We start from the raw sequence: 23843 nt of genomic DNA, 5'->3' as shown, positions 1-23843 counted from the left end.
AATTATACGACCATAAACTACAAGTAATTATGAGTCCTACTCTTAAAATTACTATTAGGTATATGTTGGATGGATCATTTAAACTCTTAAAGCATTTGTATTTTAAAATGGGAATAAAATATCGAGATCATCTGTATCACTGGCTTGTTGTGAGAATAAAATGAAATAGTTTTATGTTGAAAAATCTCAGCATTAGGAGAAACTCCAAGGTGTCCTCGTCCAATCACCTATCCATTGCTCAAAATCTCCATATATCAATATCTCAATAAATAAACAATAAATTTACACGTAAAAATTTCCAGAGGCATAAAAATATCTCAGTCCAGTATAGAAGCCCATTTTATGTTTGTGTAGCTCTGACTACTGCTACTGAGTGGGCACACAGTGAAATCTGTATTATGCTACTTCATAATGAATAGTTTGCTACATCTGATTGGTGATTGGTTGCCAACCTCTGAAGCAGGCTCACTCTGGTCATTTAATAAACTGTTCAGTAACTCAATCCACATTTTACAGGATTGGATTCTCTGGACCACATTGATAATGTTGTTGCAAGATTCTTCAATCTTAACTAATCCTCATGATGATTCAATGAACTATAAAAAGTATTCTGTACCTTCTTGCTTTAGTATATGCAATAAGTTGTGCTACAGTGTTGTGTAACTAGTGAGTTTCACATTGGGTCACTTAACTTCTGTAGTCAAACCAAACCTATCCCAAACATCATTGGTCATTAACTAACAAGTAATGCATATGAAAACATTTTCAAAGTACCATAACCAATAAAAAGGGCTAATGTTATTATTAATTATTATAGAACCTCAGTCATATTTTGCTTTCTCATTTTGCTTTGAGCATAAGAAGCAACAAATTTCAAAGGAAAAGTGATTTTGAATTGTTAAAACTTATACTTTAAGAGTATATTCTACACAAGGATAAAATTAATTCATACATATCATCATTCCAGAGTTAACTATACTCTCTATTGAAAAAATAGTGGTAAGACTAAATTGTTTGGTAATTTTCTGTCACAGTATACCAGAATATGAAATACTATAGTTCAAAGCAGACTGTACCTGGCTGTATTGAGCTCCTACCTGAATTTATGTGTACCTCTCCTTATCAAACACAATAAGCAGTTGGAACAACTTTAAATGTGATAATTATGAGGTGTTCAATGAAGATCTAGAAAACTCAAAAATCTCTAGCATCATTATAGCAGAAGTATAGATAACGTAATACATAATCCAAAAAAGTTTTCCATTTCACCAAATCATGCCACATAAACACTCATATTTGCTTAAATCTATGCTTCTGTAGGCATCTGTCACTCATCCCCTTCTCATATTACTGCTATAACTGGGCAACTAAAAAGATCCCAAATAATCATTAATATTTTAGTCTTCCAAAACCTGAATTTTTAACTGAGATCTGTAATAAAACATACATCGATAAATGTAAAGGATGCTTACCTTCTGTGTGCACAGCTGACACATAGGTCCAATTGTACCTCTTCACTATGTCCACCATGGCCCGTGCCTGCTGGGCATCTGAAGGAACAACCCTCATGAAGTACTTGAACAGAGTCTTGTCGCTCAGATCCATGCTTGTTGCCGAGTAAGCAATCTGAGGTATGTTGAAAAGCTGGAGCAAGTTCTGGACCTGAATGGCCACAGAACTGGAGCCAGGCCCAATGACTCCTACAATGGGCTTCTTGGAACGGAAGGAAGAGGAAGACCCATCCACACAGCGCACCAAACCTTCTTCTTCTTCCGAAGAAATGAGAGAGTCCCTGATGAACTCAATGCTCTGCTCTAGGGCCACAGCTGAATGCCAGCAGGAATCCCTTATCTCACAGCCCAGTGTGATGTTGGGCAAGAGTGTGGGGTCTGAGTTGATCCTTTCCAGAGTGTGCAGCATGGCCTCCACTCTCTGAATGCCATACTGTTCACGAACTGCCCCACACTTCCTCTCATGAACTTTGTCCACCGTGGGCTGATGGTGAACAGAAAAGAGAGCTCCAATAATGATGTCACCTGGCATGTGAGCCACCACCCTCCTTTCACTGGACTGTGCACTCCCACGGACATCTTCTTTCAAAAGCAGAACTGACAGGATCAACAGAAGGACCATTTTAGGAAAAGAGTTCAAGCTAATAAAGACAGCATGGTGGGGAAAATTTAGGAGACTTCTGATAGATAGAATCAAACAATGTCCTATGTTGGGTGGCAAACCAAGGAATTAGCCAGTAATTTAGACGTGCTCTCTAAAGGACCACCATGTCCCCACGTACCATTTAGTTAGATGCATCCATGTGATCATGATCTTCAAAACCTGGAAAAAAAATAGCATGTGAATTTAACAATGTAAGTGCAGCTACTTTGAGAAGCTCTAATGGTCTATACTAGTAGACTTTGATGATATAGATTAAGATTATAATCTTTTTGTTTTTTTTATTAAATTTTTTTTAACGTTTATTTATTTTTGGGACAGAGAGAGACAGAGCATGAACGGGGGAGGGGCAGAGAGAGAGTGAGACACGAATCGGAAGCAGGCTCCAGGCTCTGAGCCATCAGCCCAGAGCCTGACGCGGGGCTCGAACCCACGGACCGCGAGATCGTGACCTGAGCTGAAGTCGGACGCTTAACCGACTGAGCCACCCAGGCGCCCCAAGATTATAATATTTTTGAAAAAAGAATCTAAAAATATTTCAGACTCTCCTTTGTCTGTATCTGTTGTAATTTTGTGGTTGGATGAAGCAATCTGATAGAGATTTCACTTCACTTATATTATTTCACTTAACTTATATTAATACTACTTCACTTATATTAATGTTTGTTTCATTTGTTCTTCTGGAGTACACAAAAACAAATCTTATGCATGGCAGGCCAAACTATATTCTTATGTGAAGATGAGAGAAAGCATCCTAAAAGCAAAACTATGCCATGAGCAGAAAACTTCAGGGAGTATGCACTCCAAAATTATAAACATTAGTTAACTCTGGGTGATTGTATTTTTTGTTTTTAAAAAACTAATTTTGGGCAGTAAGCATGTATTAACTATGAAATTGCAAAAATAAAGTTACTTTAAAGAAAAGCTACATAGTCCCTCTTCAAATGCAATGTAAGGCAAGTTGAACAATCTCCCCAATAAATAAGTATTGTGTCTCGTTTCCATATAATATAGTACAAAGACATTATGAGGTCAGGTAGGTATTTCCACGCTAAATGAACTACAGAAAAGGAGGGAGAGACTTGGGGTATTACAGAGTAAAATGTTCCCTAAGTAGGTAGAAAGACATAGGGAAATGGGTGCCAGTTTGTGGAAAAAATAATATTCAGTTCAAATTCTAGTTCTGCTATTAAGAATTATTAATAAACTGTTTAACCTCTCAGTACCAGAGTTTCCTCATCTGAAAAGTCCCATCGTATGTACCAGGATACCTTATGGGAATCAACATAAGATATCAACTATGCAAATGTCTTGTATATTGAATAAGACTATATATATATTCAGGACATGACCTTTTCTGTTATTAAATTTCCAAGGGCATTCTGTAGCTAGGTGGTGAGGACAGAAAATTCTCTGGCAACCTACTCAGTCCTCCAGAGTCTTCAAAGTAATTACAGAGTCCTGTAATAAAATTCACAGTAATCAGTTCTCTATCTCTGATCCAGGAAAAAAAAAATTACATATCATGAAGACCCAAAGGGCTGCAGGGATGCATGTTTGGAATTATCCTTCCAAGTAGAAACTTAGTACAGCTTTGAAAGTAGTCATCTATTTCAGTTTAAACTCCTGAAAAAGGGAATTTGTCCCAAGTTGCCTACAGCAAATTCTAGCATAGTTTGTAAAAGAGAACTGACAAATTAGTGATCTGGATTATTGAAAGAATAAGAGACTTATTTTGTATGTTGTCCTCTCTGCCAGCCAAGAATCTCAACTTGCTTTGAACTAATTCCCTAGGGCACCTGGGTGGCTCAGTGGGTTGAGTCTCTAACTCTCAGTTTTGGCTCAGGTTGTGATTTTGTGGTTTGTGCGTTTCAGCCTTGCATCGGGCTCTGCACTGACAGTGTGGAGCCTGCTTAGGATTTCTCTCTCCCCCTCTCTCTCGTTTTTTATGGCAAAACAGAAAGGTTCCCTTGCATAATGCTAAATATTAAAATTTTTTAAAAATCAAATAACTAGATGTTCCAGAATAACTAGGTGCTTAGCAATACTTAGGGCAAAAAATAACTTTTGGTATAGAAGTTGGCACTGTAGACAAGGAGCACAGAATAAAGACTGATATCATTTTCTCTTTTGGGAAATTATCCAAATATTCTCAAGCATTCCCTTCACTTGCTTAAACCAAAGACCTAGAGATCGATGCTTATTCTCATAAACATGTGAATTCTACTGCAGACAAAAAAAAATCTTAGGTAAAAGGAATTACAGTGTTTTACTAAATCCACAATGTTAAGGAACAAACCCAATAACAAAATGAGACTCATTTTTATTACATAAGAACATCAAAGTGATATGCAAGACTAGAGGTGGGCTATCAAAATGATGAAACTAAAGTAGTCCCATGAATTTTATTTGTTAAAATTATTTTAGATAAGACCTATATATTGAGACATAACATATATACATATATACATATATATGTAAATATATAACACTGAAATAGTCCTTCCTATTATTTAGCTCCCTATAAGTTAAATTAATGATTTAACTCATTCAAGATATATCTACTATTGAGTGGGAAAAACTAATGTAACAAAGAAGCACAGTGATGTACATCGATAATTGCCATCATTATCTTTCATTGAACACCCATCATACACCAGACACTTGTTCATTAACTCATTTAACAAATATTTATGGCTCATGCCTATGCTATGATTCTGTCCTGGAAATGAAATACGCAAGAGAGAACAGGTTGTACATGATTCCTATACTCATGGGGCTTGCAGATCAGTACTCTAAAAGGTGACTTTAGCTGGAGCCTGGTAAATGCAAAGAACAACAAAATAAAGAATGAAAAGAAGTCATTCATGTGAAAAGTGTGGCTAGAGCATAAAGAATGGGAGCAATAGTGGTACAAGATGAGGCTGCAAACATAAGAAAGGGCCAGACCATGTAGGATCTGTAGGCTCTTACAAGGAATTTGGATGTTAAGTGCAACAGAATGCCATTGAGGAGACGTAAACAAATGAATGGCACAATTCAATCTTAGAAAAGGTTGTTCTAGCTACTCGCTGTTCTGGATAATGTACAGAAGAAATCTGATTAGAAGACATAAATAATCTAAGTAAGGAATTATAGTGCCTTGGCTATTACTGGGGACAGTAGATATGAAAAGAAGTGGACACAATCAGATATATTTTGCAAGCAGAAACAGCTGGACTTACTGATAGACTGGATGTGCATAACAAGGTAGAGAGAAGTTAGGTTTTGAGTCTAAAAATTAGTGTACTTTGGTACCATTAAAAGATATGGGATCTACTGGTACTGAAATGGATGGAGGCAGAGAAAAACATAGTAATTTTCTTTTGAACACGTTAAATTTGAGATACTTTTGAAGCACCTACGTACAGGTGACAAACAGGAAGGTGGGTATGTAAGACTGGACCAAAAGGAGTGTTTGGGGTTAGACATATAAACTGAGGGTCACCAATACATAAAATCTTTGCAATGAATATAGTCACCTGGAGAGCAAGTATAAGTAAAGAAAAGGTGCAGCTGAGAAGTAAGCCCCACAGAGACGTCAGATTGTGGAAAAGCCAGCTAAGGAAACAAAGGCAAATCAGAAAGTAAGGAGAGAAAGTAAGAACATGTGATGTAAGAAAAGCCAGAAGAGGATGTCCTGGGCACTTTATATTTACAGACATTACACAAGGCTTGCAGGTTGCAAACAATAAAATACATTATGTCCTCCCCAAGATATTATTTTCAAAATGCACTGAGTATCTGCATGTGGCATGTGTGTGGCAAGAATCCTTGTGACAACCCTGAGACATAAGTATTATTTTATTATCTCTATTTTACAAATGATGTGGAGGGTTTGATAAGTTGAAAATTATCTGGTCACTCATAGCATAACATATAAAGTTACTGAATCATTGTATTGTATACTTAAAACTAATGTAACATTGTGTGTCAACTATACTCACATACATAGATACATACATACATACACATACATACATTCATTCACTAGCCAATCACTTAGAAAGTGATGGAGCTAGAATTTATGTCTATGCATAGTGACTCCATCATACACTCTTTTCATTATTCCTTGCTGCCTTACTGTCCCTTCCTTCTACTTCAAAAGTCCATGAAAAACAAGAAGGGCTAGCCAAACACAGTTTAAACATCCCAGGGATATAGAATCTTATAGGAGTTTCCTTGAAAACTAGAGAGTGAAGAAAATTTCAGGAAAAGAATTTGACAGAATTGTGCTACAACTTAGCTTATTATAAGGTTAAACAAGCGAGCCCATGTGTTCCCAAAATATAAGAAGTTAATAGAACACAAATTCCAAATAGACTAGTAGGGTGTACACTAGCTCTAGCACCAACACTCATCTGTCCAGCACATGTTTATCAGTACCTGTTCTGTACCAAGCACTCTTCCAGGCCCTGTGGTTTCAGTTATCGACAAAGTAGACATAAATCCATGTCCTCCTAAGCCTATACTCTAAGGCGGGGTGGGTGGGGGGGAAGAGAGATTGTCAGGCAATAACCAAGATAAGGAGATAAAATATTGTATGTACACAGTAATAAGGGTTAAAAAGAAACAATACATCAGGGAAGGAAGATAGAAAGTGTTAGAGACATGGGGGGATTTTAATAATGTAGCCAAAGAAGTAGAAACTTTAAAAGTAAAATCTGGGTAAAAACCTAACAGAAGTAAGGGAATGAGTCATGCAAATATCTAGGGAAAGAACATTCTAGATAAAGTCACAATCAAACGCAAGGCCCCTGAGGCCAACTTCTGCTTAGTACATTGAGGAACAGCAAGAAGGTGAGTATGACTGCAGCGAAGCAAAAATGGGGACAGAGGAAGCAAAGTGGGGAGATAGTATGATCATGAGGATTCTTTTTGGACTTTAGAAGTCTGGGCTTTAACATCATGCGACAATGATTTTCTGGAAGAGTTTTCAATAGAAGACAGACACACAATGACCAACAGTTCAACAAGAAGTAGGGCACAAAGGCAGAACTGAGGGGACAATTAGGAAATTACTGTAAAAATCCAGGTGGGACAGATGGCAGTGGCTTGTTTCAAGGGGACACGGTGGTATTGGTGGAGAGAACTGGTGGGATTCTGAACATATCTTAAAGACAGAGTGGAAGGTTTGCTGTCAGATCTGACTTGGGATGTGAATGAAAGATTCGAATCAATGAAGACATGCTTTCAGCCTGAGCAAATAAAAGATGGTGATACATTGAGATAGAAAAACTGGAGGAGCAGATTTGGGTGGGCTTAACAGAAGATACTTTTGATAGATCAATTTTTAGATAACTTTTAGAAATCCAAGAAGAGACATTTAGTAAGCAGCTGGATATAAGAGGCTAAATTTCTGAGAGAGGTCTGCATAGAAGACATAAATAGGGGAGGCGACACTATAGAGATATTATTTTTGGTAAATCGTGAAACTAAATGAAATCACCTAGGAAGTAGAAATAGAAAAGAAACTAGTTCTGAGACTGAGCCCCAAGGAATTCCAGGGCTTAAATTCCGAGATAAGGAGAAACCAGCAAAGGAGACTAAAAAAAATGTTGATATAATTTAAAATATTAACATACAAATATAAAATATTGAGTATGTATGCATGCACAAAGTCTGGAAACATACACACCGACATTAATAGGATGTTTTCTGGGTGGTGGTAATACGTGTACCTTTTAATTTCTTCTTTGCCTTTATCTGTGTTTTCTAAATTTCTGCATTTACTATGAAAATATATTGTGATATTAGTTTAATGTAGGACTGAGGGATCTACCTTCTAAATTTCTGCCCCAGTGTCCCTTGTGGCTTTATCTCCCTTGAATCTGCCCTTCCTCAGGGGTCTACTAGTCAAGCAAATTTGTGTCTCCTTTACACTGCTTTACCCAATGGTTTTGTTCATGCTGTTTCTGATCCTTGACGTGGTTTTGCTTTGATAGCCTTTATGGCAGAGTTTTTAAGAGCATGGGCTTAGAATCAAGTAGACTTGGGTTTGAATCCTAATATTGCCATTTATTGGATATGTGCCCTTGGTCACTTAGCCTCTCTGAGCCTAATTGGAATGATAATGGTATCACCTCAAAGAGTTTTAATGAGGATTGAATGACATAATATTTTAAAATAGTCACTTTATAACATCTTCCCAGATCCTTCACCTTGTAGTGTTTGCTCTATTTTCTGAACTCACATGACATTTTTATCAATACTTTCTTGTGTTTATTACTAAGCTAATATTGTAGCTATTTATACATGTTTTATCTTCTAACAAACTTCAGATCCCTTAAAGGTTAAATTTGTTCCATATATAGCACCTGGTATAATCCTTGCACAAAACAGATGTTCAATAAATCCTGCCCAATGAAGAAATAATGTAAAGTGAATTGCCTCCACTTGCCTTTCTGGTCAACTACCTGACTGAAGTTCCAAGATATTATCCCTTGCTCCATCCTGGAAAATTGAAAAATAGATAATAAAACTCCCTCCATCCAATGGGTCCAGGCAACAGAGGTCCTCAAAAAGAAAAGCAAGGACTGACAAAGTAACAGGTAGAAACCTTTAATGTTTCCCATGGCTTTTCAACATACTAAGGAAAATAACATCAAAGTAACAGAGAGGGCCCTGTAGGTAATTCAATTTAACTCAGACCCATGAAGATTACATGATTTTTGGCAGTCCTGAGACCATACCCCAGCAAAATTCCATCTCAAAACCCAGGTTTAACCACTTTCTACAACTTGGTATCTGCTCTTCCATAATTTTCTAAGCATATACTTTTTTATCATATTTTTTAATTCAAATGGAGTGTTAGTATGAAATCTACACATTTTGCTCTCCTCTGTATAACACATTGCTAATATATTTCCATATTGGTTAATTTTGTTGATGGGAACAACAATAACAATAACTAAAATATGGAGACAGCGTACCACGTGGTAGGCACTACCATGCTTAGCGTTTCACATAAAATATCATTTAATCGTCATAAAAAATTATCAGATAAACAATTTTGTGCTTTTACAAATGAGGGATCTGGGGCTCAGGTAGAATGGTTTGGTTAATATTCTAAAGCAAGCAACTATCAGAAGCAAGATTCATATTCAGAACATTGATTTCTTTTTAACAGTCACATAGTATTCAATTATATGTTTATACCAAGTTTTAATTATCCTCTATTATTAGATATTTAGGTTATTTATAGATTTTCCTACTGTTATAAACAGTAATGCATTCTACTTACTTTTGAAAGTATTTGTACAGGACAAATGCATGATGGCGTAAATATTTTCACATATTATACTCTATCAATTTAGATTTTAAAAGGTAATAACAACTTCACTCTTAGTCCCTTATCCTTAACCTCATCAATTCTGGGTACCACACAATGAGGATCTGCTCCCTCTTGCTTGTATTCATGTTCACACATGAGGCAATTTCTCCTTGGTTATCTCACCACAAGGAACATTCATTTACTTAACAAGGGGCTGGTAGAAAAAAAAAAGGACGGAAAATAATACCATATTACTTTTTCAGTTTATAGAGGCTTTCCCCATGATTAATCCCACTTCAACCTACAACAAAATTACTGCCAAGAGAATCTGAGTATCTCATTTCATATAATCAAGAAATAGAGTCTCCAAGAGAATGAATTATTTGCTTTAAATTGTAACCCTGAGGTGGTAGAGGTTACAAGCTGGTAGCAAAAATAGAAAAAATCAGGTTCTTGTTATGGATAATGGGGAGGAATTAACTAATACAATGATTTAAAAGCTTCCATAATGTTATAGATCTACAATCTAATAATATGGAGATTTTTAATTTAATCAAAAACAGTAAATGATAGGAGTTTACATAAATAGTGTAACTGGTATAATAGATTGCTTTAGGGTCTTATTTTCAGAAGCACTAGTCTGCTTTACTCAATAATATATTTCTTGGTTCATAGCATAATAAAACTAAACACCATCCCATTATAGAAAACAGTAGACATGTATTTAATATGCATAAGTATTTTGCCTCAGGCAAACCTACAGTCTCATATTATATCCTAAATGAACATGAATAAAAAATATTGGTCGGTAGAATTTGCATAAATGGCAACTTACACTGTAACCAGATTCACAGCTCGCATTGTCTTTTATTTTCAACAATCTTCTCAAACACTGACCATCTTTCTGGCACAGATGTCTCTTATATAACTTAATCCCCACACAAGCAAATCACACAGTTCAGGATATCAACACTAAAATGATTCCTTCTGCCTGAGCAATAGCCTCATCACAAATAGACAGGGGTGTCAATATTGCATATGCCATGAATGCCTTTGATGTATTTTCCTGAAAACAAGTGCATCCCATAGATAAGAGATACTCTGAGGTATGATACCGAGAGCTTTATAGTCTAGGAAAGCTTCGTTGTTGTAGCTATCTCAAGCACACATCTGTGACCTTGTAAACAAGGTCCAGCACCCTCTCTGTTTAGCCCAGATCTAAAAATATGACATATTTTAAACAAAAGTCCCTTAAACCAAAAGTGGGCTATAAAATAACACTGTACAAAAATGAAATCTGTAATTTTACACATTAATTAAAAGGTGCTGGTAGTAGAATAAAGCTCACTAAATCACCGTAAATCATGAAACAACTGGTTTAGTAGTCCATGAAGACCCAAAACAGCCTTCTACAGCAAAGCAATAAAAATGATGTAATCTACTGTTAACTAGTCTCAATTTAATTATCAAGCAGGGATTCCAAGCATCTTCCCATTTTGCAGCCTTCAGCTGCTTTCTTGTTATTTATGGTACACCTCTAAAGACTATAAAGCATTCTTGTGCATATTCTATTACTTATCATCAGGTGCTTGAAAATGTGCTTTTGCATTTCTAGCTCAATCTCTAGTTACTTATTAATGGCTAATATTTATTGAGTGCCTACTTTGTGCTAAATAAGTGTAAGCATTATTTAAGTCTCAAATTGATTCTGTGAGGTGGGTATGATTACTACCTATATTAAATATCTCTAGAAACTGAGGTTTAGAGGTGAAGAATCTTGCCAGATTCCATATTATACCTATAATAAATGGCAGAGTCAGGATATGAACCCAATTCTTTCTGGCTCCAAAGCCCACACTCAACATAATCAGATGATAATGTCTCCCAAAAGACCAAACGGGTTGGCTGGTTAAACCTTATGCATTGATTGCAAAACATTCTGGAGACTCTGCTTTCCATTAAAAGTTTGTCTAATGTCAACTATCTACATTTGTAAGCCATACAAACCAACTAAATAAATATAGGTAACTCTATTTTCTGGAATCATTTAGATCACAGTTTCCCAACATTTTGGACTAGACAATTTATTGTGGAGGTTTACTGTCCTGTGCATTGTAGGATGTTTAGCAGCATCTCTGGTCCCCAGATGCCAATAGCCAACACACCTCCTCTAGTTGTGACAAATAAAAATGCCCCCAGACACTGTCAAATGTCCCCTGCATGTCACAGTCATCCCCAGTTGAAAGCTGCTGATTTATATCTGGAAGGTCTACAAAAACATCAAAAGGAATACAACTATGAGCTAATCTCTGGGTTTGTCAGTCCCACAAAACTTTTTCCTGAAACATCCTAATAATTTAAGAAGAGTAGTTTGGAATAGGCTTGTTTTAGCCCTTCTTTACTTTGTAACTTGTTTCTGGATGTATTATATTGTTTTCATGCTTGAAATTTCAACTTTGAGAAATACAGATTAAACCATGAGAGTGAAGGATGATATTGTCTTAGATTAAATAAGCATGGTTCTGAGTATCCATAAGTTGTAATAAATGAATGTGAGAAGAGTATCCTGCAATATATTTTACCATTTCAAAGTCTACTTTTAATACAAAACACAAAGTTCATTTTAATTTTAACAAGACAAAGAATATTTTATATAGTAATTATATGTTGGTTTTTCAAAATCTCATTTTATTTTTAAAAAAGCAATATATAATTATATTATTTACTTTTCTTCCTGGTATTTAAAGAGTTCTACTACATGATTGTGCATTAAGGAAAATTGACTTTGAAAAAATATTTTTCAATTACTCCTCTGCAAAATATTATGAATGTTAACAGACTACATTATTATTATTATTATTATTATTATTATTACAGTGACCACTAGCACCATCATGATTATTATCTTTTAATTTTCTTCAGAACATTTATGCTCAAAATTTAAGAGCAATGGCCTACAGCCAGAAAACTGATCATTAGGGAATTAATCATAGACCAACAGAATCATATCTACATAAGATACATTTTTTTCACATCAAACATATTTCCTTTAAATTTGCTAACTAGTTTAACTAAAATAAGAGAAGATATTTGAAACAGCAAACTATGTACCAACCACAGGGGTGCTGGGAAGATTAAATTCAATAACACAGGAAAGCTATAAAACATTTGATATTCAAAGGCCTACATCGGTTTTACAGTCATAACTACCATTTCTACATTGTTCATTGTGGGTCTGGAACTTTACTTATATTTGTACAATTAATTCATCATAATCACTCAGTGAGACTTAGTGTTACAACCTGTTCCCCATTTTTAAAATGACGAAAACAGAGGCAGAGCAATGTTAACTTACTCATCCTAGGTTATGTAGCTATTAAGCCACAAAGCTGGGATTCAAACTCAGGCAATTTTTTTTGCAAGGGTCTGCCCTCCCAAGCATACACAACTCACTGGAAACCACACTGAAACAATTCCATGATGTTTAGCCACACCATAGATTAAAGTTACCTACGTAATGGAAAGAAGGTAATTTTGATTTCCAAATAAATCAGATGTGTGTATTTATTTATTTATTTATTTATTTATTTATTTATTTTTCCCATCCCCTTGTTATATGATAGTAGAAGAAACAACAACAAGAACTCAGTTCTAACAACAGAAAAATAAGAACAAATATTGCCTTGCATAATTATTACAAGGATTAAATAACACACCAATGCTTGGCATGGTGCCTGATGTGCTCAATAAAGGGTAATTATTGGAGCAGGGATGAGCCTGCACCAAGACTCCTGCTTGGTTCTCCTTCTGAATAAAGGTACATATAATTCAAAAAAGATTATGACTGGTAAAATCTAGACTTTTTTCTTCCTCTGTGAATTTAAAGGAAATGAGAGCAAGCCTATGGCATAATGTTTTTTAGAACTAAATTTTAACTGACTGAAATCAAGAAACACCAAGAAGATACTGTGTTTTACAAAGAGTTGAAAATTCAAAATCAAAATTCAAATTTTATTTTCTTGGGTTATATAAGCATATCATGAACTAAAAAAATATTTATTTTGATGCTTCAGGACTAGCATTAACATTCCTCTGAATATTAAAAAGAACACATGTTTCTAAATTGTAGAATGTTCCTGCTTTGTAGCCATACATCTCCAGTATATCCAAACTCCAAACCAATGGATAGCTTTAGCATATCTCAATGGATGTCAAAAGATAGTCTTCACTGTTTTATAAAGTCAATTTATACTCTATCTATTAAAATAACATGGCGAACAGTATAAGAATAGTTGGATTCATCTTTGTCTTCATCCCATGAGGATAGAAAGCCTGGGGGAGAATGGTGTACAAATAAGTACTATATGTTCCATGATTAGTGTCAGTTCATATTTTCTACATGTAATTTTACCTATGGTTTATTGGCATTTAAGTTAGATGTTTATCTAAACTGCTCTGACAATTCCATAAAGGAAATATAATAAGACTCCTATAAAATCTTCAACGTGTTTCGAATAAAAATGAGAACATTAGAGTTACTAAAATCCTTTAGTCATAAAAGTAATAGATATTTTGTGGTGGTTGGACAGTTTTCACTTTGGCATGTCCATCACTTGCACTATGAAGTGATGACAGAGGCCTGTGTCTCCCTGTGGATGCAAAGTGAAGAACTGGACAAGTACTGAATTGGATTATTCAAATGCCACCCCCTCTCCCCGAATAATCTCAGTATGTCCTTTAACAAATGAACATTACACAGTTTGGTTTCTCTTAGAGGATAGCTCACAGCCAAAATATTGTCATGTAATAGCAGATATCTAGGGGATGCAACGAAAATACCTGGATTATACATTTTGTCAAGCAGGGTGTAAAGAACTAGGGACAGCTTTTCTCTTAAAAAAAGCAGTTATGTGGAAAGTGTTCTATCCACATTCTTCTCCTAAGAAACATTAAGGGATCTGTCCGTAGTGCTGAAAAGGTCCCCACTGGAGAAGGCTGGAGATTTCATGGGATGTGCATTAACCTGATGAGTTCAGCAAGCAGTATTTTCAAGTCTCAAACTAAACATCCTTTCAAACTAAAATTGAAATCTATAAAGGACAGAAATAGTCACAACTGGCTCTTCAATGTGTAATTCACAGATATAAGAGATAAATTAAAGGAGAAAATTCCCTGTGCTCTAGAATGGTAATGAGGGGCACAAACCACAACTAACAAGAGGTGGCATACCTGAACATGGCAAAACTCCAAAGAATGTCTAGAATTCTGTATAACTAGGAGTATTCTACAGAAAACCTTCGTTTAGCCCCACTGGGGGGAAGAGGCTGCACAGAGTACAAGGCAATGTTAACTTGGCTGTCTCAAATGGCCAGAGGCCAGCATTAAGAATACAGATTAGCTCTGACCCAGTCTCAAGGGAGTCAAAACAATAAAACAATAGGTAGGGAATGAAAAAAGAGGTGGAAGGGAGATGCTGCCTTCCCACTGGTCTGTGTCAATTTCTTAGCAGGAAGTAAAGTGTTGGAGCATCTATCTGCCTGGTTACTCAAGCTTACAGTTCAGCTGAGGCAGCACCAAGATTGTGCCTAAATAAGCACAAGTGCTTGTTAACCTCTCCTCAATTTCCCTTCCCCACAGCACCTGCTCCAGAGGGAAATGAGGGCAGTTGGAAATTCCAACACCAGTACCACAAGCCTTCCAGGCAGACTCTTCACCTCTCTTTGTGAGGTCGAAGTCCAGGTTAGGCTCTGATCATCAGCTAGCTCTCGGGCCTTACTGGGGTTCTTTCCCCAAGTCACTGTAGCCTGGGTTCCCTCCTCGGCATGCCGCTCGTGCTGCCGCTCCCCGGTAACTAGCAGGCTTTGTGTCCGAAGGGAAAGATGCATCCACAGGAAAGGAAAGAGCGGGAGGGTGCAGACTGGGGTTCAGAAAGCAGCACGCTAGCCTGAGTTGAAAAAGCTGTGCTTTCAGCACCACCCGCTGTCCCCCCTCCTCCTGCAGCAGGCGCCAGGATCGCGGCAGCTTACCGATCTACTGGGAAGCGATTCTCCTTCCTTTCCCTCTCCACCTTTGCTTCTCTCAATCCCGAGCCCTCGGGTGGTTTGGGGCAGCACAGTCTGCATACTAAACACGCGCACCTGGCCTTAGGGAGCGGAAACTCGGATCCGAAGGCATGCAGAATCCCTTTCTCAATCCTTGCAGCCATTCCCTCTTTTACCCCATTGCTCTCGCCCTTTCTCCCAACAGGTTTAACTAAGGCCATCGGCAAATGGAGCGGACTTCAACCTCGAGGTCTGGCCTCCCTGCTCCACGCTCATCCCACTCCCAAACCAAACTGTGAGCTACCCAGCAAGCTGATAGCTCCTACATCCTTCCTGGGCACAGGGACACTTGGGCACACAGACCCTTAGCAAGCTTACCCCCCTGTTGGCCGCACAGCGGGCAGTGAGACGCGGTCTAGCTAGCCCCCCATAAAGTTGGGCTGTGCTGATCAGCGGGGCAGAGCCGGCCTCTCCATTCCCGGGCTCCCCACCAAGATGATCTTAAGCTCATCTCCTGTGCTCAGTGCGCACAGAACAGCAGAGCTGAGGGCGGTGTGTGCAGCAATCTCCCTGCTACTGAGAAAGGGGGGAAGGGGAGAAGGGGAGCTCGCGGAGGAGGGAGGGGTGGTAGTTTGTATTTATAGAGAACAGAGTTCTCAGCGCAACTTTTTGGTGCCACCAAGTGGCACAGTGAGTTCCTTTAGGAACACAGACTTCGGGTCGAATTTGGATGGGTAAACCAGCCCCACAGCCAGATGATCACATGAGGATCAGGGGTTCAGGGGCACACCTAGGACTTGTGTTTTCCCATGTGCACCCTCATATACCAGCACGTGTGATGCAGATCCCAGAGATCTAAGAATGAGCTTACACTGAGGGGGAAGAAATACCTGTGCCCTCTTCAGACAAGTGGCAGAGGTGTCAAGGACAATGGGCGGACGCCAGTTGCCTCCTAGGAACCTAAGAACCCTTGTCTCAGGAAGAATATCCATTCCCCTCTCCCTCCTAACCATTCTGCCTGGATTACAGTATTCTCAGATCTGACTTTAAAATCTTCCTGCCATCTGGAGTGCCCAACCTTTAAAATGAGATGCCATTCATTTTCCTTGTGTTAGAATCAATTCCAGATTATTTCCCAAACGCTCAGATTCAAAGAACTTCACAGCTTTGCACCAAACCTCCTTCTTTAATTGCTACCTTAAAAAAGCAAGTGACTTTAGGCTCTATGGATCTGAGTCTCTCCAAACATCACTCAGAACTCTAGGTTCCCTTGGTTATAGGCTAGGTGTCCGATTGTCCTTCTCACCCATCTCGACAGACCTCTCAGCATGCATTACACCAACCGCACAGCCAGAACCCTGCAAATGTCTTCGATACTTTGAGAGAGAATGTCCTGAAGCTTCCTTTATTGGATTTTCTGGGTTCTCTTCCTTGCTTGTATGCAGCCCCGAAAACCCATACAATCACAGACAGACACTACTGCATGGAACTCTAGTGCCCTCAAACACAGAAGAATCTCTCTACATTTTGCAGAAATGACACAAATGGAGAAACTGAGCACACAAAGGTTAAGGGACTTTTTCAAGGTCACACATTTTCCTAGAGACCAGCCCAGAGACTACCCAGTTTGGAACTAAATGAATACAGTGATGCCAAACCTGACTCCGAGGCTCCCGCTCCTTCCACCGCCCCATTCACTCATTACTCAACTCCATTTTCTCCCCCCAACAGTCCCCCCCACCGCCCCATCCCTCTCTCTGACCCCATCCTTTGCCAAAGTTCCCAAAAGAAACCTAGTGTAAGGATGTTTCCTCATCCCCAGTGGGAGTACAGGAACTTGAGCATATAGGTCCAGAGTTACAGGTGCACCCCCTTAAAATGGCCCCCTGTTCTAGAAAACCTCTCCCTCCTGTAGTGTATTCATGGAAGTGTCATTTTATAAATGAACACTGGCATTCACACCCCACCAGGTCCGTCTTGTGCTGCCTCTTTTCAAGGTAAAGCACCAGCAAATGCTCGTGTTAGCCCCCAAATACTTAATGGTCTCAAAGATAGATAAGCTCCCCCCTCCCGTGTTATGCACCCTTTTGTGCACATGTATCGGTATGCGAGAGAGAAAGAGAGAGAGAGAGAGAGATCCAAACGCCTCCTTTGGCTCAGATCTCTATTTTCTCCTCTGATTTTTTTTAGTTCGTTTTCTATGGAAACGAGCCCACTTAAGTCCCTCATTTATGCAGATAAGAGCAAAATGATCTTCATAAACCTCTCATTGGAGCGAAGCGGCGGTAGCCTGGGCTCCTGACTAGAAATTCGTGTCTGATTCACACAGCACACGTCCTTGCAGGGTGACTTTTCTAAACTTGCAGGACCTCGTAGTGTCCCTGGCTCCACCAATTCTCCACCTGCCCACCACCTGCCCTCCCGGGTGTCTTTCGCCCAAGCTCCCGCCCCTCGCCTGAATGATCTCCGTCCCCGTGCTGGGGGAGGGGCTCCGGCGCTATCCTCCCTCAGTGGTGACTCGCGGCTGAAAGAAAGAAAACGGCGCTCTGCTTACCAGGCGCGCGCCCTGAGCCCGGCGCCCCCAGCCAGCCGCTCCTCGCGGGCTTCCTGCGCTCGCGTGCCGGCCTCGGCCGCAGCTGGAGCGCCAGTGGCGGCGGCGGTGGTAGCGGCGGCGGCAGGCGGAGCGGCCCCGGGGCCCGCGGCGGTGGCGCTCGCTCTCTCGCGCCAGCGCCGGGAGCACGTGCCGCGCTCGGGCGGACGCAGCTGGAAGCGCAGCGCAGGGCCGCTTCCCACTCCTGCAGCGCGCGGCGTGGGGGCGGGGGAGGGGGGCGCCGGAACGGCCGGGGCACAGACCCGGTGGGTGACCTGGAGCGTGGAGCCTCGTAGTCTCGGGGTTCAGGCGAGAGGAGCCTCGGGCTCCCTCTGCAGCTCTTCAGCTTCGCTCTGGGAGCCGCGGAAGGAGAAGAGCTGTGCGTGGAGGCGTGGGTGGGGTGTCACTCAGCGAGAAGCCGGGGCAGCAGGTAGATAATAAGCTTCTTTCTGACGGTGGCACTGAAACCCCTGACAGTGTTTGGGAGAAGGGGCGTCACTACTGGCGGGCACAGAGAGCCAGGAAGTCAGGGAACCCCAAGATGATTCGGAGGTGTGAGTGCTTAGAAAGAACGGTCTCTTTAATGGCATTACTTATTAATAATACCATTTTGCATTTGTCTGCGCGTCTTACAAACGATTCTTTCCATAGCCATTAAAATTTCTTTCTCCGTGGTGGTTAAATATGTTTTACTTACTCAAATGACTTTCCTTTCCTTCCCCCACCACCCCCGTAACTACCAAAATGGTTAAAAAAAAAAAAAAATACTGAAGTTATCTTTAAATTCCAAAACAGACTTCATTTCTGCCTCTGAAAAGGAGATTGGTATAAATTAATTGCATGGTTTAATTTAAAGAAAAGAAAGACATTGCAGCAATATTATTAGTAGTCCCATGATACTTCCCCAGCTGGATTTTAGCAGCCAGGTGCTTGCAGCAGTTGGATGGAGGATTAAAAACTGAGGACACTCAAGTTAAGGGAGCTGGTCCTGATGAATATATTAGGGATGGAAGACCCTTGAAAACAAAACAAGTTGTTTTTTGATCGCTTCAGGGTTCAACAGGAAAAAGATGTTATCTACCACACCTTGTTGATCTTTCAACAATGACATCTTTCTTTTCCCCATTTTCATGTGTGCTCTGATGGTGACATTGTTGATTTCTCAGATTCTTTTATTGCAACCCAGGAAGCAAGCTTTAGTACTTTGTAGACAGGCCAGCAAAGTGTGGTTGATCTTCCTGAGTAAGAAAGATGAGAAAGATGGTAGAGATGAGAAAATACAAAAATTGTGAGGGTTCTGAGGAAAATAAAGGGGATCTAATGGCTAGCTGATTCTGGAGATGTGATTAGGTTTGATGTACAATATGCTTTTGTAGCCCAATTGTCTGGGCCATTGATGGTAAGGACAAAGTCATAAATCTGATTCTGGCATGGGCCACTAAGCTTTGAGTGAGCAAAAGACACACTAAGTTCCTCATCCTTCGTCATCAGTTGGAACTGGCTCAAAGCACATCAATGAATGGGCTAAACCTAAGTAAGAAAGGGTTCTCATGGTGGCTACTCTTCAATTTCCTATACATGTTTCCTGCCCTGCTGTCTCCCAGGATTGTGGAGAGGATGGGATGAGATAGGACATGTCAAAGCATGCCAAAAATGATAAAGCACTCTATGAATGTAATACATAGTTTACCAACACATATCCACATCCTCTGCAACAAAAGGTAAAATGCAAAAGACATTCACTCATGTTAAACAATAGTGATATTTTCAGCTGAGAAGTAAAAATTATGTATTGTTTTTTTAAAAAAAAATTTTAACGTTTATTCATTTTTGAGAGACGGCAAGCAGGGGAGGAGCAGAGAAAGAGAGGGAGACACAGAGCCTGAAGCAGGCTCTAGGCTCTAAGCTGTCAGCACAGAGCCCAATGCGGCTTGAACTCACAGATCAGACTGCAAGATGATGACCTGAGCCAAAGTCAGATGTCCAAATGACTGAGCTACCCAGGCACCCCCAAAATTATATAATCTTAAATTGCTCAGTGACATTTCACAGTATAGCTTTACCTCATATTGGTAAAGTGTGAATTAGGTAAAATTAAAATTCAAAGGAGAAAAGAAACAATGTTTTAAGTCCCCCAAACAAGTTTGGATTGTAAAATGTTCAAAGGTATGACTTTTGCCTTAGCATGAGATATTAATAATCAAAATATTGTAATTCTTTATAGAATAGTATACAGGAATGAAAAAATTTATTTATACTTATAATTAAGTGTAAAACTTGTAATTTTCATTGATTCCTTTCTTTCTCTCACACTTAACAATTTGTCAGCAAATGGCTGCACCTTCAAAATATATGCAGGGGTCCCTGGGTGGCTCAGTCATTAAGCATCTGACTTGGCTCAGGTCATGATCTCACAGTTCACAATTTCGAACCCCACGTTGGGCTCTGTGCTGATAGCTCAGAGCTTGGAGCCTGCTTCAGATTCTGTGTCTCCCTCTCTCTGCCTCTATCCTACTTGTGCTCTGTGTTTCTCTCTCTCAAAAATAAATAAATATTAAAAAAATTTTAAAAATAAAAATATATCCAGAATGCTACCACTATCTAACAATTTTCACAGATACTGTGTTGAATCAAGCCATTGTCATCTTTTACCTGCTTATAGCAATAGCTTCCAAACGGTCTTTCAGCTTCTTCATTTTTTTTTTCTATAGGCTACATTCAACACAACATCCAGAGTGGTTTTTTTTTTTTTATTTTTGTTTTTTAAAGAAGTTAGCTTAAATCAAAACCCTCCAGTAACTTTCCGTTTCACTCAGAGTCAACACCCAGTTCTTTACCATGACTCTACATAATCTGTCCCCACTCCATTACCTTTCTGACCTCATTTGCTAGTACTCTTCCCTTTTCTTTGCTCATTCTACTCCGGCCACCAGGACTCCCTTGCTATTTCTTAAACATGCCTGGCATGCTCCGATCTAATGGTCTTTGCATTAGCTGTTTATTCTGCTTGGAATACTCTGTTCCCAAGTAGTCATTGGGCTAAATTCTCTCCTTCAAATCTTTGCTAAAATCTCATCCCCAATGATCCCTTCCCAGGCTAACCTATTTAATACTACCAACTATTCTTTCTCATGATCTCAGTGCTCCTGATCCCCTTTACCCAATTCTATTTTCCCCCATAGCTCTTAATACAGTCCAGTATGCTATATCATTTATGCATTTGTTGCCATTGCTGTTTATTGTCTGTTTATTCCCTCACTCCCATTAAATGTAAACTCCTCAAGGAATGTAATCTTTGTTTTATTGATTTATTCCAAATATTTGGAAGAAAATTCTAGCACATAGAAGCCACTCAATAAATGTTTGAATGTTTAAATGAATATGCAAATAGAGGTATACATTATACACACCACCCTTCATTTTTCTAGTTGGCATCAGTGATAGTAAGCCATGTGAATGTTTGCAGGAGGTCTGTAAGACTACTGAGTGACAGCACTTGTATCCAACCTGGGCACACTTACCCACCCTTACCCTCTTCTGTTTTTACATTTGTGCTTCTTAGACTTAGCCAGCTTATGTTCTAAACTCTGAAAGGATTATTGTACTCCTAAATGTTTCACAACTATCTGGTTTTCTGAACCCATCAAATAACAGATCATAAGTAACTTTCTAAAATAATTTCTCCAAGTGAATTATTTTCATTCCATTATTGGTAAGTCATCAAGCATCTTTTTTTTTTTTTTTTTTTTTTGCCTGTTACTATAAAAAGGACTACAAGAGAATGATGAACAACATATTGGCTTGACTTTAGGAAACCTAAAGCTATTAAGTATGTGTGTATAGTCATATATATGCTTACTGATTTATTGATTTGTTCATGCCATTTGTTGTATATTTATTAAACTACCATGAACTAGGCATGGCTAGGTGTTGAGGATGCAAAGGTGAATGAAGTAGAATTAGCTTTGTCCTTAAAAAACTTAAGGTCCAGTAAAGGTTGGGTCACACAAAAAAACTAATATGTCTTGCAACTTGTGGAAGCGGCAATGAAGAACTGGACAAGTAGGTTATAAAGAATAGTATGACATGAAAAGGGCCTGGGTATCTTTCTATAGAACATTTAAAAAACGTAAAGCATGAAAATATATCTCTGAAATAGTGATGTTGGGTAAAGATCCAAGAGTCAACCATGAAAAGAATGTTGCCTGTGTGTTTGTGTTTGTGTGGGTTAGACATGGTTGACCAGAGGGAGGGAAGACAGGAAGGGGTTTACAGGTATACGGAACAACCACTGGAACTTGTGGGGCAGGAGAACATTTACCATGTTTTAGAAAGTAGAGGACATTGGTGTCAATGAACTAGAGCCTGGAAAACCTTCACTATATCTCAGTTTGCTTAACTGCAAAATGGAGGTCGCTACTTTATCAGATTTTATTTAATAAATTTCAGCTGTCTATTTTCTGAATGTGAACAAAACAATTCTATATAAAAGCCATTGGAAATAGAAAAGGAAAGCCACGCAGAAAGAGGAGGTGACAAACACTCCAGTAATTTTGACTAGTGCAGGATCTGTGGTCTACCAGAAAATATTTAGTTATGAGTTCACTAGCAAACAAAAAGAAGGGCAAATGTCTTACCTAATATTGTTATCTAATATAAGAAAACGAGTTTGTTCTTTGAAAAAGAATTTTGTTAGTAAATGCTAATATTACATAGCCCCTTGTATAAATTGTCCTTAAAGACTCAATGCCTTCAAGAAGGATTTTACAACAAAAATAAAAAGCTTTTTCATATTATATGGTCTTATATAAAACTTCGATCTAGGTCCCAGACAAAATATGGAAATTTAATTCAAAGAAGTTGTAAATTATGGGTCTAGAGTCACTCATATCTCTATCTCCAAGCAGGCCAGATTTAGAATATGGCCCCAGGAATTTTTTTCATTTGTCTGATATTGGGTGAAAAAAATTAAAAAAAGATCTTTATTTCTCAGAACTTGAGAAATGACAAGCATTTCAGTCAGTGTTTTCCTAGATGAAGTCCTGTCCAACCAGTGCTCTTGGCATTCATGTGGCAAACACAGAGAAACTCATCTCCACTCTGTGATTATTGGCCACACTTAACTCTGTCACTGTGATAGGCAAAACACCTTCCTGAAGCCCAGAGTGAATAATCAGATCCAAAGAGACTTTGAGCCCCAACTCAAAGGGTGTATCATAGTGCCTCCTGGATTTCAAGCCTAAGAGATTCACACTTTAAAACTGGATCTGGCTTTTCCTACTATGGGACTGGCCAAGCTACTGAACCTCAAAACCTCATTTCCTTATGTGGAAATGAGAAAATGGAAACTATGATTTAAAAAAAATACCTTGTTTTCTTGGTCATATATAAAGTCACTGTGCAAAACAAAAAGTATTATAGAGATCTCAAGCAAATCATGATTCTTTTTTCTTCACATTACTTTACAATCTGGCTTTATTGGTCCAGTGCAAACTACATGGAGGCAAGATTTTTGATAATGGTGTTGGATTATTAGGGTCTTAAATAACAAAATAAAATTCCTCTCTCGGTTAGCTTTTTATATTGACTAGAAATTTATTATTTCCCTTCTCTGAAATACAGAAAATAGTGTTTTTCTAGTGGGGTTGGTGCTAGGGTAATATTGGGGTAAGCAATTGTACAGTCCCTGAAACACAGTAAGTACATGGTATCTGGTGATGATAATGAT

The 23843-nt window shown here is 38.8% G+C and overlaps 1 protein-coding gene across 5 annotated transcripts in view; it reads right to left on the bottom strand.

Annotated features, from left to right (window-relative positions):
* Positions 1-18558, bottom strand: part of GRM5 (glutamate metabotropic receptor 5) — a 529070-nt gene extending 510512 nt beyond the window's left edge. For 3 of the 5 annotated variants that reach the window (XM_045483677.1, XM_045483680.1, XM_045483681.1), the window contains exons 1-2: positions 15904-16111; positions 1473-2334 (exon numbers count right to left, since the gene is read on the bottom strand). In XM_045483677.1, the coding sequence (XP_045339633.1) occupies positions 1473-2133 (661 nt within the window). In that variant the 5' untranslated portion in view covers positions 2134-2334; positions 15904-16111. Of the gene's footprint in view, positions 1-1472; positions 2335-15510; positions 15776-15903; positions 16112-18079 lie in introns of those variants that run through there. The other 2 variants (XM_045483678.1, XM_045483679.1) reach the window with 2 other exon arrangements.
* Between the last annotated feature and the right edge of the window lie 5285 nt (positions 18559-23843).

This window comes from Leopardus geoffroyi, chromosome D1 (genome assembly GCF_018350155.1).
Source record: "Leopardus geoffroyi isolate Oge1 chromosome D1, O.geoffroyi_Oge1_pat1.0, whole genome shotgun sequence".
In the NCBI taxonomy this organism is placed as follows: Eukaryota; Metazoa; Chordata; class Mammalia; order Carnivora; family Felidae; genus Leopardus; species Leopardus geoffroyi.
Note: the sequence above shows the minus strand (reverse complement) of the source record. Positions and strands in the feature narration are given on the sequence as shown.